This window comes from Vulpes vulpes, chromosome 2, assembly GCF_048418805.1.
Source record: "Vulpes vulpes isolate BD-2025 chromosome 2, VulVul3, whole genome shotgun sequence".
Lineage (NCBI taxonomy): Eukaryota > Metazoa > Chordata > Mammalia > Carnivora > Canidae > Vulpes > Vulpes vulpes.
The window spans coordinates 40,417,799-40,434,809 of NC_132781.1; the positions used below are offsets into that span (position 1 = coordinate 40,417,799).

A 17,011-nucleotide genomic window follows, 5' to 3' on the forward strand; every position below is an offset into this window, starting at 1 on the left:
TACAAACCTTTCAGGCAGTGGTCCACAGCTGGGTTATGAATAAAAAGGCATAAGTTTTTCTCTCATTTTATTACAATGAAGTTTAACAGTACAGAAAAGTCACATGACCTTGGTGGGTCAGATTTCTTAAACCCTGCAACATGAGGAACTCTAAATACATTAAATATTGTTATACATTCAGACTTCCAATGTACAGGTCTTGGAAACAGTTACAGCCCTCACCAAGCTAGGTTGGGGACATGAAGTCCAACAGCATCTGAAATGCTGTGAAGGCATAACTTTACAAATAGCAATGTAAGCTTACAGAACTTGCCTTTATTAAGGTGGTATGTTCATGTAATTCCAGCGCCTTCACAATATAACGAACCAAATTTACTATACTTCACTTCTAAAAACCTAGATGAAACATGAAAAAGAAGCCATACAGTATAAATTGCAACTTCAGGAAAAGTTCCTGCTTTATTATTCCAAATAATTTTTCCCATGTAAAATAAATGTCCAATAGTTCCTGGTATGTGGGAAGATAATGTTTGTTAAAGTCACAATGAAGCCTTATTGACGGAAGCTTGGCTATATAAACAGCACAAGTTGAGAAAAGGTTTAATCTCCAAACCTATTAGATTGGATGAAGTAAGATCAGTAACGGCCACCTTGCGACATTACAGGAGGTCTCATTCCCATCGGAGGTCGAGGAGGCCCACCTTGGTAAGGGGGTACCATTGGCGGTCCCTGCCCATACGGTGGCATAGCACCAGGAAGGTAACCTGGCATGCCTTGATGATGACCACCATACTGACCTAAAAAACACATTTAAAACACAAAAAATAGATTGAGTTTGTGCTTTATACTTTTAAATGCAATGTATTTTGCAGATAAATTTATGTGTATACTCAGAAAACCCACTACATACAAATACAGCAAATATAAATACAATAAATAAATAATTCAGAAATAAATTTCTAAAAAGAAATACCATGAGGCGGCATTGGGGGTCTCATTCCTTGTTGTTGTGGGATGCCTGGCTGTGGTGGCATCATACCTCCAATAGGTCCAACTGGTGGATTACCAATAGGAGCCTGTCCTGGTCGAGGAAGGTTACGTTGATATTTAGGTAACTGTGCCCTTCTCTCTTCCTACAAATAAAAATAAACACAATGTTAAACATCTGAATGGATGCAGAAAGTCATTAAGCATAGAAGGCAAACATCCAAAATCTTACAGAGTAACTTTTTAAAAATGTACCCTTACTTCCCAATCATTATTTTTCCTCCACAAACCAGTTCAACTATTTAAATCTCAATGCCTCAAGAAAACCTCACCTAATTTTATATTTGAAAAATAGCTAACAACATTCCAGGAATGTTGAACTTACACTGCCTCAGTAAGAAAGTGTCTAGTGAATAAAGTAGATAAGCTTCAAAGGATCTGTAAAATCTACCTCACATTTAACAATTTCATTATTTGCTAATATATGTGTAACTAAAATGATTTTTGACTTAAGAACCCAACTTACTGTTTTCTTTTAAAAATAGTCTGGGAGCAGAGGAAAGAGTGTGTCTAAGATCAAAACACAATATTCACTTTATTTTGTGGTTCTTAAAAATCAGAATAAAAACCACATAGTAAGCATCAAATTTGATTGTAAGATGACTGAACAAATTAATATTTTTTAAAAAGTTGCTACAATGGTATTTAAACTATGCTAGTTAAAAGCCTATAAAAAACTTACCAGTGATATATCCTCATCTGGATGGATCAACTTACTGGTTGCACTGGTTGTCGTAAGTGTAGCAGGCTTACTTGTTATTGAAGCTGCTGGTTTAGCTGCAGTGCTATTTGTTGTACTAGTGGTTGAAGCTGTAGACTGTGTATAAGCAGGGAACGTAGGCTTTGGGGGTTCTGTAGTTGTTGCAGGGGTACTATTTAAGGGCTTGAAATCTGTACCAACAGGTCCTTGGACAGCTGCCTGAGCCTGGAAAACACAATCTTTCATTAATGGAACGTAAAATGCAAAATTGAATATATCTACTATAATTAACTTAAGTGAGATACCAACATTCAATAAAGGACCAAACTTTAAATGAAATTAAAACAAAGTTAACATAATAAAAACTCTGCAAAAATCAAGATACGTAAGAATATCAAAAGATGCTGAGTCAAAGTCACATCCAAAACTCAACAGTGGAAATAAAACAAGACTGCAAATGTAACTTCTAAGATGTTATCTACCTTCTTACCAAAATTTACTTGCTATACAATTGCTATTCAAAGCTTTGCATTTATTTCAGACTTATGAAATACATTTTATCAGAATAGCATGTTCTACTTTTTACTACTCTAGATTAGTTTAATCTACCAAGCACCTCAAAAAAAAAAAAGTTAGAAATTACAAAAATAAAAATGTTTGGATAAATTTGTTACTAAGCATAGCATATACAGTATATCAGTGGTGACATGTTCAAGATGTCCCTTCAGAAATTATTTTTATATAGATAATACAATGTCCTCCCAATTAACAATGGCTAGATGATTATCATGGACCAAAGGGTTTAGTAGGATCTTCTAAGCATAAAGTTACCAGTAATAAATGAGTTACTTCCCGTAATACCAAACATCTGAAACATGAGGACTTAGGCCAACTTTAGAACCAAATGCAGAGTACTAAATTCCCTTACATTATACGTGATGCATTAAACAGCATAAATCAAAAAAGCTTAATCATGCATCAGGGTAACCATTGGCCACTATAACCCATTTACTGCTTACATGCTTTTAACCCTTTAGAACCTTAGGAGTTTGGGGTACATTTTTTCTGTTAATGAGTTCAAATTTTCAAATACCATTGATTTTTATACCATTAACTTTACTTTAAAAAAATTAAACAGTATATTTTTGGGAAAAGATTTAGTTTTAAAGTAGGGTCCAAAGGGTTAAGTTTATAAAGCCATTTTAACAATTTTAAACTGCAACTTCCTGCGTACTTGTGCTGTGCTAGGAAACAGAGCTTTAGAAGATGCAGACAGACTTTCTGAATTGGATGAAGCTGTACTTGAGCTTGTTACAGGTGTCCCCATCTGTAGCATAAAAGAAAGGAAACAGTGAAAAGTCTCCAAACAAATGGGTGAAAATAAGCCACGTGGTAGACTTTTTTTTCAGTATAGATTGCATTTTTACAAACGCAAAATATAATGCAATCAAATCTGATTTAGAGAGGCAGTTAATGCATTTACAATAAACAAAGCGACAGTATGAGCCTCAAAAAAAAGTTTTTTATTCTATACCAATAAACCTAACCAGTTTCTTTTCTAAAACTGGATGTGTTTTTGCACTGTGCTATTTCAAAAATAATACCTTCAATTGAGAATAAAGATGCATTACTACTGACACTTCAATCCAATTCTCTATCAATGACAAGGTTTTTGTCCTAAGTTTGACATCTCTCAATAAACAAAATCCCCACCCACCTGAAAAACCTAAGTTATGTGCTTACAGAGGACTTAATAAGTAATGCGTGTAATTTAGCAACTACAAATTGAAAAAAATCAAGAAAAGAAAACCCCTATAGGATAATGTCAAATTGAAAAATAGAGAACATACATCCTGATCTTAATTCTGAATACATCCGTTTAATTTTTAATATAACTGGGACAAAAAAGAAAAAATCACAATTATACAGATACTATAAATAACGAAAGCATCTTTAACTTCTGAGTTCTGAAAAAGACAAATTCAGTAGGAAAGATTAAGTCTAATAAGTGGGCCAAATGATATCCTTCCTCCAAAAGTATAGCAATGTCATAAGGAATCCAACAAATGATTTGCTGAGGTCTTAGGATTTTCACCTTTGACTCTGGTTTCATTCCACTCACAGTTTAAGAGATAAAGGAGGACCTCTAAACATTATCTTGTATTTAAGTCCCCAGAAATTAAACTTTCATTTCTAACTAAAGCTAAGGAATAACCAGAGTTCACAGCTATGAAAAAAAAAAACTATCTGGCTCTAGTCAATCTTTTTTGAGTAGAGGAAATCAATGTGTGTAAACATGGAAGAGAACAGGACACTTCTTTGTATTTAATAAATTATATTAAAAAGATTATAAACAAAAAATTGATCTATAACAGTTTCAAGGATTTTTATAAACAACTACACTTTACCTTTAACTATACGTGCATTCCTTTCCAGGAATGTCACCTTACCTGTCCAGCACTGGGGAAAAGAGGCTTCGTAACTGGAGGCTGTGGAGCAGGAACTGTTGCTGTCGGTGCAGGTGGTCTATTAAGAATGCCTGGCGCTGAAACAGCCTGTGCTTGAGTCATTGGAGGAATTCCAGGACGGGGAACAGGAGGGGGCATACCTGTAGAGAAGAAATGTAGGGGAATGGGTATGTTGAAACATTTAGTTCAGAAAAAAAGTTCCGAAAACTTTATTAACATGCTCTCATAAGCAAACAAGTAAATAAATAAAGCAAGCTTCTATACTACAAAGTTACTGATGAACTGTTCAATTCAATGAAATCCAAACAACTTAGGCATTTGTCCACTGGAACAATCTTGCCTCAACCTTTCTATTCCTTTGTGTGTCCTCAAAATTTTGGGAAGTGAGATACCACTAGAGATTCTATATATGAGGAAAGTAGCAATTAAGCTTACTGATGGTTACTAATTTGGCAAACTTGTGACACATGAGAATTACTTCCATCATCCAACAGCTGGATGCTCTCTGAACTCAAATTACTGTAAAAACTTTTGGTAGGTCATATACCCATAAATATTTTTCCAGAAAACTAACAATTTAGTAACTAATAATAAGCTAATTAATTAAATAAACCAGTAATTTGTTTCTGTAAGCACTTTAGAGATGATCTTTAAGTAATCTCTACACCCAACATGGGGCTCAAACTCAAATGCTCTAATGACTGTGCCAGCCAGGTGCCCCTCATTTAAGCACCTGAAATAAATTTTCTTATAAAATCCATCGCTAGTGCACTCTTCATACTTCCTCAACATAACTTTGCCTAAAACCATCTCAAAATATAACATATATGGAGCTACTGTCTATAAATTAATGGTTGCTCTGGCAATGATGCTAATTTTGCTGCTGCTTTATTTTTCCTGTTCCTCTTACATCAACTATCACTTAATGCACTTCTAAATCTGCTATCAACTGCAGAACAAACTTGCTAGAATTACATATAAAAAGAAAACCAAAAAAATTTTTTAAAAATTAAAAAAAAAGCAAGGAAACCAACTGAGAAAGCCTCATGAAGGCCTCTGTGGCACACCTATTTGGCTAACCATATTCCCCTCCCCAAATTATAGGATACAAAGTCAAGATAAGGTTTTTGTTTTTTACAGGCTTCTCTCAGCTAGAGGGTCCGTTAGACCTGTTTGTGGCCAACGGTAATAAGCTAGGAAGCTTCTGGGAGAGTTACTTTGCTCCCTTAATAAAAGAAGAGCACTGTGCTGTTGACACCCTTTCTTGGCAGAGTTCTAACAACTGAGTGATGTGTCTGAGGGAGAAAAGCTACAGTTAACCAAAAAATAAAAAAATAAAATACATGGGTTCTTGATATCACCAGCCACTGAAGCTACTTTTCTTTTTTGTTGAGACAATAAATGCCTATATTTTTAAATATGGTTTGATCAGTTTCTCCATTACTTGTCAAAAGACTCTCCGTTACTCATCTAAAATACTTTTTCCCCTCATCTAAAACATTCCTAACAAATACAATCCCTCTTAGATATATGAACTTTGGTGCATAGGTTGCGACTCATTTTGATTGCTTCAAAACCTGTTTATTATCTGTTTCAAAACTCAAAAACATGGGATCCCTGGGCGGCTCACAGCAGTTTAGTGCCTGCCATTGGCTCAGGGCATGATCCTGGAGTCCCTGGATTGAGTCCCGCATCGGGCTCCCTGCTTCTCCGTCTGCCTGTGTCTCTGCTCCCCCTCCTCTCTCTCATGAACGAATAAATAAATAAAACCTTAAAAACAAAATCAGAAAGGGAGACAGAACATAAAGACTCCAAAACTCCTAACTCTGGGAAACGAACTAGGGGTGGTGGAAGGGGAGGAGGGCGGGGGGGGTGGGGGTGAATGGGTGACTTGCACTGAGGGGGGCACTTGATGGGATGAGCACTGGGTGTTATTCTGTATGTTGGCAAACTGAACACCAATAAAAAATAAGGAAATTATCTAACATTTCATACCTGGTGGCATACCAGGCATCAGAGGTGGTATTCCTGGTCCAGGTGGCATCATTCCACCCATTGGCATCATTCTAATAGAAAGCAAATTTCAAGAAACAAACCCAAGTTAATTAACAGTATAAATCATTAGAAAATATTTTGGCTAAAGCCTGAAACAACAGATAAAAGACTTGAATTTGACCCCTAATATTGAAATCAATCAAGCTGAAGGAACACAAAACACCAAAACAATTCTATCAAAATAAATCTTCTAAAAACCAGCAAACTCTTGGGTTTACCAGTAAAATAAGGGGGGAAAAACCAGTCTTTGTTAACAAAACATTTTCATATATTTAAAGTCACTGAGAACAATTATCCTTCCTTAATATATACAAGAGGCCTCATCTAAAATGTATGACTGGAAATCAAAATCACCTTTGTCTCACTTGGAGAATATCCACACAAAACGTAAATAAAAAGAACTATTTCAGAGTCATCAGATTATTTTTCCAAAGGAAAATACTGAATGTACACCGTGGAGTAAAGTTTTTCTTGGGGGGTAGGGTTACAAAACAAAACAAAACCCTACTACCAAAATTAAACAGTCAAAACTAATTCATACAATTGCCTATTTCTACTTATAATAGCTACCTAACACTGAGCCATGATTAAAAACATAACCGTATTTATTTTCCTTCCCCTAAAAGAGCTCACCTTAAAATATCAGTGTCCAATTCACTTAAAAAGTCACAAATTTGTGAATTCTTAATTGAGGACTTTATCAAAAGATTAACTTCTATAGATTTCATTACAAGAAAACCCAATTACCTTCTATAATAATAAAGCATTTAATTTGGCAAAAGAGTATCTATTCTTTCTTACAACCCATTTTGCTAAATTCCATTACTTCAGCAGTTTGGGGAAAAACAGCTGCACATTTAGAAAATGCTTTATTTATATTATATGGATCTATTACTATTTCCTCACAGATGTTTTATCTCCCTCCATTAAGAGACCTGTGTCAACTAGCTTACACATTTTAGAAGTTTTAGAGAAGAAGGTTAGAAAATTTCTGAAGTCAACTGAATAGATACCATTAAACACACAAAAAAATGACATTATGATTATACCTCCTGAATTACATTATGAATGAGATGCTTACATGTTTTCACCGCAAAATGACTGGGTGTATTTTCTCTGATGATGCAATCTGTGAAAATGTATGACAAAATCAAAATCTAACTGTGATTTTCAAAATACAGTGGGAAAGTGTATTGTATACCTTTCACATCCAACAATATTTAAGTAAAAGTGATAGGCAGAGCACCTCATATTCAGTTTAGTTCTTGATGATTTGACAAATAATATCATTTACAGAGTTTGCTTCTTGTCACAACTACAAAGTGTCATGGACAGTTCTGAATCTCAGAAACATAAATCTACAACCAACTACTTTAATTACATCAGATGCAATTGAAGCAGATGGCTGCCTACAGACATCCTAAAACCCAAAAATCTATGCTTTTCAGAGGCAAATTTATATTCCTTTAATTTATTGGTAGGCTCCTTTACTACACAAGTTTAATATTTATGGAGCCCATACCTTTTAGATGAAGAAAAAAAGGGCAAAGTAACATTTTAAAATTCTTACAACACCCAAGTTGAAAAAGATCATTACTAGGCACAAGCCCACAAGTCAATTAAAAGTTCTCTTACCCAGGTGGCATGCCTGGCATAACTGGTGGCATTCCTGGCATCAGAGGAGGAACACCTGGCATTAATGGAGGTATGCCTATAAATAAGAATTTCAACAACAAAAAATCACAAATATTAAAGGAGTAAGAGAAAGATTTTAATACTTCTACACTGTAACAATAAAATCCTTAAAATTTTAAATTTTAAGAAACCTTTTGTAATACCTGGAGGCATTCCTGGTGCTCCTGGAACCGGTGGTAGTCCTGGTTGTGCCATTGGGGGGATATAACCTTGTTGAGGCTGAACAGGCTGTGGCTGAAATGAAGTTGAAGCTGCAGAGTCATCATCATCATATTCGTCAGAATCATCTTGTTGCTTCTTTTTTTGACTCTCTGCTAAAAAAGTTTTAATTAGTTTTTCCCATAAAATAAGAAAAACTCAGCAAATTTGTCAACATTAAAAAAAATTATTTCAGTGCAATTCGCTCATGAGATTTTTCTTACAAAAAGCTTCAGTTCTTTTTCCTGTTCAAATGTATTTTCAACCTATACTAAACAAGGTTAACTAAAGTACTTCCCCTCGTCTGATAGATGAAAGTAATTTTCCTAACTCAGTTTTCTATTAAAAAACAGATTTCTATTTTATCCCAAAAGGTAAACTATGATAAAAAGGTCTGACCTCTCTGCAATGTTTTTGTTTTTAAGATATTATTTATTTATTTATGAGAGACCCAGAGTGGCAGAGACATAGGCAGAGGGAGAAGCAGGCTCCCTGCAGGCAGCCCGATGCAGGACTCGATCCCTGGAATGGGATCAGGCCCTGAACTGAAGGCAGATGCTCAACCGCTGAACTACCCAGGCACCCTCCACAAGACATTTCAAAACAAAAAGTTTCTGGGCACTTGGCTGGCTCAGTCAGTAGAGCATGGAACTCTTGATCTTGGGGTCTCGAGTTCAAAGTCTACACTGGGTGTACCAGCTTACTTCAAAAAAACGAAATTTCATGGGGCACCTGGGTGGCTCAGTCATTTGAGGATCTCTTGATTTCAGCTCAGGTCATGATCCCAGGGTCACAGAGATCAAGCTCCACGTCTGGGCTCCCCAGCTCAGCACAGGATCTGCTTGAGATTCTCACTCTTTTTCTCTCTGACCACCCTGCACCCCCCCCCCCCCACTTACCTAGGTTCTTTCTCAATAAAATCTTTAAGTAATTTTCTATGTGATTAATGACTTCTACCATCTGGGCAGTGATCACAAATTCCAAGACAAATAATAGCACTAAAAAAATTTTTACCATTAGTGGTAATATAATCAAAACAAAACGATTTTCAAAAACTTCAACTCTTGCTAATTCCACTTGGAATCCAGTTAGGAGCAAAAACATAATAAAGTATTTGGAATCATCCATTTAGTATTACATATATACACAAATCAAATATACAATTCTAAACATAAAGACATAAAAAAACTATAAAACAAAATTGGAATTTTGAATAAATCTAACATCCACTATTAAATTTATACATCAAAGTGGTCGTAATGCTCTCATTAGTGAAGTTGTATTAAGAAAAATGCATACATCTTAGTATTTACCTTGTATTTTCTTTTTTTAAATATATATATATTTTTAACTTTTATTCATGAGAGACACAGAGAGAGAGAGGCAGAGGGAGGAGCAGGCTCCATGCAGGGAGCCTGACGGGACTCAATCCCAGGTCTCCAGGATCATGCCCTGGGCTGTAGGCGGCGCTAAACCGCTGAGCCACCCAGGCTGCCCTTTACCTTGTGTTTTCTGTTCAAGAAGTCGTCTTCTTTCATCCATGTCTTTTTCTGGAATACCTTCCATACCATATATTTCCAATTCTATGTCAGTTCTCCCAGGAATTGCATTTGGTACAGCATCTATTGTCTCTTTATGCACCTGATATTAAAACAAACTTCTATTAGATAAAGTGCTTCATAAAGTCCTTGAAGAGTAATTTGAAATTACTCAGAAAACAACTTAGTATAATGGTTAAGAATAACTGGTTCTATAGTGAATCCCTCTGGATTCAACCCCCAGTTTTGCTGCTTACTAACTATGTGGGATTAGGCAAATCATTTAAGATTATTCCATCCATAGTACCTAACACCTAGGATCATTTTAGGATTAAATAAAATATAATGAATATGAAAAGCACTTGGTAGAATGTCTAACACACAGTAAGGATTCGATAAGCATCAATTCAAGTTTACTACAATCTTGCTTAAGTATCATCAACGAACTAGCAATCCTACTCAAATGAGACATATTTCAAGTCTGACTTAAAACTTATGAATCCGCCATATTATATTGAATTAAAATAAAATTTCCAAGAATGGATCTTGAGACAAGCCTATAGTTACAAACTACAAAAGTAACATTTACAATTAGCATTACCCATAACTAATGAATTACACCTCAGGCACTTAACACTGCCACAACAGTGATCCTGTCATTACTCTCAATTTATTTGGTACATCACAATGAGGAAGAAGTTCTATTCTAAAACACTGGAAATCTACAATTTTTTTTCCACTGTACAGTTTTTGCTAGAACAAATGTTTCTAAGACTCAAACATGGGTAACTTTTGCCAATATGGTAAAATTGTGGTCTTGGCCTCTTCAGCATCTTGCATGAACTTCGGCTAAAAAATGCCAAAGTAAATAGCCACAATAGCCAAACTGTGGAAGGAGCCTCGGTGTCCATCGAAAGATGAATGGATAAAGAAGATGTGGTTTATGTATACAATGGAATATTACTCAGCAATTAGAAACGACAAATACCCACCATTTGCTTCAACGTGGATGGAACTGGAGGGTATTATGCTGAGTGAAGTAAGTCCATCGGAGAAGGAGAAACAGTGTATGTTCTCATTCATTTGGGGAATATAAATAATAGTGAAAGGGAATATAAAGGAAGGGAAAAGAAATGTTGGGAAATATCAGGAAGGGAGACAGAACATAAAAACTCCTAACTCGGGGAAACGAACTAGGGGTGGTGGAAGGGGAGGAGGGCGGGTGTTGGAGGGGAATGGGTGACGGGCACTGAGGTGGACACTTGACGGGATGAGCACTGGGTGTTTTTCTGTATGTTGGTAAATTGAACACCAATAAAAATTAATTAAAAAATAAATAAATAAAAAATAAAAAAATAAAAAAAAAAGCCAAAGTATTTTGCCTATACTATCAGCATTACCGGAAACCTTATTAAAAATGCAAATTCTCGGGATCCCTGGGTGGCGCAGCGGTTTGGCGCCTGCCTTTGGCCCGGGGCGCGATCCTGGAGACCCGGGATCGAATCCCACGTCGGGCTCCCGGTGCATGGAGCCTGCTTCTGCCTCTCTCTCTCTCTCTCTCTCTCTGTGTGTGTGTGTGTGTGTGACTATCATAAATAAATAAAAATTTTTAAAAAAATGCAAATTCTCAGGATACCCCCACCCCCACAGCATCATAAACTCTTGGGTAAGGCTGGCAATTTGTGCTTTAGTAAGCCCTCTAGGTGATTCTGAGGCACGCTCAAGCTTGAGAACCATTGATTTAGGCTAGTAATGCTTTGAACAAATTTCTCCAAAGTCAATTTTTCTTTCCTCCCAAGACACTTTCACCCAAGAACAGAAAGATAATTTTTAAAAGCTAAGTATTTTCTTATTTAATATGTATCTCAAAGATTTTAAGCAGTGACATGCAAATGAAATCCAGAAAATACCATAATTTATCAATCTTGAACCACTGCTCCTTATTGTGATTAAAACATCAATGAAAAAAGCTGCTGAACAAGTGACTTAATCACCGTTTAAGTTTTTTGGAATGTTACTATTCTTGACAAGTGCAGATGAATTCTTATGTTCTCCAAAAAATAAAACTGTATTCATGTACACATTAACTTAGTCTTGGTTATATTTCTAAATGATAAAGCCAAGAATGAACATATCAAAAGCTGTTGGAAAGAAAGGAAAAATAACATGATTTACCTAACTACCTCCCAATATCCCAGCCAGAATCAGATTTCTTACAATCTTGCCTAGTAGTTGATATGGTCTTGGCTGAAAAAATAGGAGCAAACACTGATGTGAACCATCTAAATTATTAATGTCCTGGGTTTATCATCTATAAAATTGGGAGGATGTATCTGATTTAACTGCCATGCCTATCTCACAGGCTGTTGTAAAATTACACAAAGACTATAAAAACAGAAGGACTTAAAGACATTACTGAAATAATTTAATCTCCTACTTCAACTCCATTTCTCTGCTCTCCTTTATTGTACAACTTCTTGAAAGAGTGCCTCTACTTCCCTATTTTCCTTATTTTCTCTTAAAAGCACCCCAATCAGGCTTTCATCCTCATCCTTCTAGGAAATCACTCTTGGTAAGTGACCAATGACCTCCACTTTGATTAATCCAACCTCAGTCCCTTCTTCCTTGATCTACCACCCACACTTCACCCATATTTGACTCAGTTAAATAATTCCTTTAAACATTTGATTTGGTTTCCAGGGCACTATTCTCTTGGATTTCCTACCTTTTCAATGTTCTTGAATAGTTATATTTTAATCTTCCAACCTTTAAATCCTGGGAGTGGCCTAAAGTGGAGTCCTTGCACCTCTTTTATATCTATATTCTACTCCCTAAGAAGAACAGACATCTAATATCATGGGTTAAAATAGCCATCCTTATATGGTATCTTTCCAAATTTCTATCTCCAGCTTCCACCTCTCTGAACCTCAGGCTTCTAGATACAACTGCTTATATGATATCTCCAATTGGATATTCAATAGACCTTCTCAACATTAAACACCCATACTCAAAATTAACATAACACAATCTTGGGGCACCTGAGTGGCTCATTTAAGTGCCCAACTCTTGGTTGGACCATCTCAGGTCATGATCTCATGGGTCTGTGGGACTGAGCCCCCAGCACCTTACTCCGTGCTTGGCGGGTTGTCTGCTTGAGGATTTTTTTCCTCTGCCCCTTCCTCCACTCACTCTCTAAAATAAATAAATCTTTAAAAAAAATTTTTTTTAAACCTAACAGAATGCTGATATCCTCACCTCTAAGCCAATTCTTCTGTAGCTTTGTACATCTCAATCCATGGATACTCATTTCTCACTCCTTAAACCAAAAACCTTCAGATCTTGTAACTCCTCACTTTCTTATATTCCACATCTAATCTGCCAGCAAATTCTGGTTCTCTGTCACCATCACCTCTTGCCTGGAATACTCTAGTCATTCTAAGTATTCTCACTGCCCTCTGCAACCTAATCTCAACCCCACAGCCAGGATAATCATTAAAAAAAAAATAAAAAAGTGACCCCGAGTATGTTGTACCTCTCTCAAACCTCCCATTTCATTCAGAATTTTAAAAAAACAGCCTACAGTAAGTAAGCCCTCCTATATAAAGCACACTGTTTCCTTTTCCTATTCTATTAATATAGAATAGGGGCAGCCCTGGTGGTGCAGCAGTTTAGCACTGCCTGAAGTCCGGGGTGTGATCCTGGAGACCCAGGATCGAGTCCCATGTCGGGCTCCCTGCATGGAGCCAGCTTCTCCCTCTGCCTGTGTCTCTGCCTCTCTATGAATAAATAAATAAATCTTTAAAATACATATATATATATGAAAATATTCCTATATGTAAGGGTCTTTCATTTGCTATTCCCTGGAAGCTTTCTTTCTCTTACTTCCTTTCAGATCTCTGTTCAGATGTCAGTTTTTTTTTTTTTTCAATTTTATTTATTTACGAGAAACAGAGAGGCAGAGACATAGGCAGAGGGAGAAGCAGGCTCCATGCAGGGAGCCCGACGTGGGACTCGATCCCGGGTCTCCAGGATCACACCCTGGGCCGAAGGCAGGCACTAAACCGCTGAGCCACCCAGGGATCCCCCCAGGTGTCAGCTTCTCATTCAGGCCTTTCCTACCTTGTGGCCCTCCCTATGCCCTCTATCTAGTTTTAGTTTTCTCAATCACCACCAAAAAACAAACTAAATATTTAGTTTATTTTCTTCCCCCATATAAATCTAAGTTCCACAATGGGGATTTTTTTTTCACTGCTATACACATAGTGCCTCTAGCACAATGCCTCTCATAGGAACTTTTTGTGATAAATAGTAATAATCTGTAACTAAACTAGCCAATACAATAGTCATCCACCAGCCACATTTGACTGAGCACTGGAAATGTGACTATAATGTGATAGAGATGTTAAATATTTAATTTTTATATTAAACTTCTTTTAGGGCAGCCCCGGTGGCGCAGCGGTTTAGCGCCGCCTGCAGCCTAGGGCGTGATCCTGGAGACCCTGGATCAAGTCCCACTGTCAGGCTCTCTGCACGGAGCCTGCTTCTCCCTCTGCCTCTGTGTGTGTGTGTCTCTATGAATAAATAATCTTAAAAAAAAAAAAAAAAAAACTTCTTTTAAATAGCCCCATGTAACTAGTGATTGCCACAGTGGAGAATTGTGGGTCTAGCACGTAGCAGGCTCTAAAATATTTTTTTTCTAAAATATTTTTGAATGGATACTATTGTTATAATGATATACTTGAAGTCAAAATGATCTATATAAACTTTCTTTCATAAACTTATTTTTAAACTTGGGGAACCATCTTATTTTAATTTACCTCCCTGCCTCCTACCAACAGTAGTTTCCAATGAATAGGGATTTGCTCATCTCACATCTCTCTAGGGTCCAATTAGGCAAAAATTCAGGCAGCTCTAGGATTGGCAAAAGTAGAAGAAATAACGTTGAATAAGACATAATGGCACTTACTAGGTCTTTAAAAATATAAATTGTAAAGCTCTCCCTACCTAGTAGTGAAAAAACTCAAGAAAACCAGAAATTACCAAATGAAACCCAATGTTACCATTCCAAAAGAGGTCCATGGAATAACTGAAGTAAGCCTATCCCCAGGCAACAGAATATAACAAATCCTTCAATGGCAGTGAGTAATGGTAGCTAATTATGCATTAATTCTCATGGGATTAGAACTGGTCAGACTGACCACAAAATTCAAGCCACTGATCCTTGTTCTTTAACCCAAGTACAGAGTAGGAGATAGTTTGGGACCTCAATTTAATTGTCACCAAGATCATCTAGGATAAAAAATATTATCAGTAATTCAGAAATAAACATTATCAACACAAACTTTCCTTAAATGTAAAGAAAAAAAAAATCAATTACCTTAATGGTTAAAAAAGTGTTTGGTTTTTTTAAAAGCTGACCACATCTGATCTTTTGCAATAAACAAAACCCTACAGCTGTCAAATTCAAAATTTTTTCCATGGGATTTCCAAAGAAGGGAGTAAAAATTAAATACAAAAAAAAAAATTCTTACCTGCATGCAATGAATAGCTAAACCAGGTCCTGTGTACAACTTCTTATGACATATATGGCATTTAAAATGTTTTGCTTTTTGGTGCTGTATAAGAATCTTCTCATCATCAAAATCTCTATTACAATACCTGATCAATGTTGTTAAGGTACAAAAAACAGTAAGGACACTGCTTACAAAAAAAAAAAAGTGTCCTATAAGAGAACAGAAGCAATGTTAAAATATAAAAAGTTAAAACCAAAAACAAAAATGTACTTTATACAAACTTTACTTCTGATATTTATTCTACAATTGGAATTATCTTGCTATGTAATTCTATTAAGTTTCCTGGAAACCCTTAATCTCTCTTCACCACCTCCAAATGAACACATCTCAGTAATCAGCAATACAGTTTTGTCAAATCCCTACATTTAACAAAGATTTAAGTGAAACTGACTTTTGCGTTCAGTATTTCAACAATTAAAAAGCACACTGTGGACTGAACAGTTCAATACTTAAAAATCCCCAAGTTTATGTCAGACTGAATTTCAAAATAGAAATCATTAAGTAGAAAACAAAAATAATCGAAATATTAAAAATCTACCCAATATCTGGAATTTGAGAATATTTATATTATTTAGATCCAAAAATAAGCTCACAGTGGATAAGAATAACATAATTTCGTATGAACAATCCATTAGGCTGTAACTCCTTTACAAATTTCTGTTGCCAAGAACCTGTTAAAACTCACAGAGACGTACACTAAAACAGCATTTTTATCTCACTAGCTAGGTTTTCCTAGAAGCACATGAAAAAAATTAGTGACCGTTTTTCAACTAGCATATAAATAAATGCAATTCTGTAAGAAACCCCTTTTTAAGTACAAAACAGTTGAGTAAAATCAGTTTTAATGTAAGGTGTATTAGCGCTTCCGGAAAAAGTATTAGAAAGACGCCACGTTTTAGTAAGCAATAAGTAGCATTTTTTTAGTCTTCCAAAGCCAGGTAATACACCCTAAGAAACTCCACCCTCTAAGAGAGCGCTCCTCGAAGATTAAGGCGCCAGCGGGTGAGACGCGGAAGCTAGTTCTCTCCCCCCCCCCCCAAACTCCGGCCAAAAAAAAAAAAGGGGGGGTGCTGTTTCGAAACCAGGGTTGACTAACACAAGCCTTTAACCACTGAATCTACAATAGAACGGAAAAAGTGGGTGACAAGACTCCGGAAGATCTTCCCTAACCCTCCATGTACTCAATCAGCGTATTATACTGAAAATAAGTCCCTTTGTTGAACTGCACCAAAACAACGGAGGGGGGCCGAACATCCTTAGGGGACACTGTCCTTGGTGGCGGGGTCCAACGGAGCACCGAAGCAAGAACCTCCTGAGTCACCGAGTCCCACGACCCCCAACTGCCAGAGCCTCTCGCCCTAGGGACTTCCCTTTTCTGCGAAGTCTTCCCAAATCCGGCTCTGGCCACCAAGCCACCCACCTCGAGGCCTAGATCGCGGACACCCTCCGCCACAGGCCGGAGCAAGGCCTCCCAGTCCCAGCCACCACCAACCGGCGCCCCCGCTCGGCCTCGACTTCGAACCGATAAAGGATATCAGCACCACGGCTTCAGCTGCTTCTTCTTTTTGCGACCCATAACTGCGTTCTACTGACAAAGTAAAACGGGGGGTGGGGGGGACAAGCAGGAAAAACGAGGCAAAAATCGCTCACTCGTCCGAGCCAACGGCCACGACCGCGTCCCACAGGAAACAGACACAAAATGGCCGACGCCCTCGTTCGCCGCTCTGCTCCCGTCAG

General features: G+C 37.0%; 1 protein-coding gene across 1 annotated transcript; it reads right to left on the reverse strand.

Annotated features, from left to right (window-relative positions):
- Positions 1-429: 429 nt before the first annotated feature.
- Positions 430-16,982, reverse strand: ZNF207 (zinc finger protein 207). Its single transcript, XM_025996158.2, has 12 exons — positions 16,810-16,982; positions 15,233-15,359; positions 9,666-9,804; positions 8,109-8,276; positions 7,906-7,981; positions 7,352-7,399; positions 6,211-6,281; positions 4,198-4,355; positions 2,982-3,074; positions 1,730-1,972; positions 974-1,133; positions 430-797 (listed from the first exon to the last, which is right to left on the reverse strand). Exons 1-12 carry the CDS (start codon positions 16,848-16,850, stop codon positions 637-639), a joined length of 1,485 nt encoding a protein of 494 aa, XP_025851943.2. The 5' UTR covers positions 16,851-16,982; the 3' UTR covers positions 430-636.
- Positions 16,983-17,011: the final 29 nt, after the last annotated feature.

Coding starts and splice junctions, on each gene's coding strand:
- ZNF207 (XM_025996158.2), bottom strand. CDS start 16,850: ATGGGTCGCAAAAAGAAGAAGCAGCTGAAGCCGTGGTGCTG. Junction 1,973..2,981: donor TGTTTCCTAGCACAGCACAA/GTACGCAGGAAG, acceptor TGTGTTTTCCAG/GCTCAGGCAGCTGTCCAAGG. Junction 798..973: donor ACCCCCAATGCCGCCTCATG/GTATTTCTTTTT, acceptor TGTGTTTTTTAG/GTCAGTATGGTGGTCATCAT.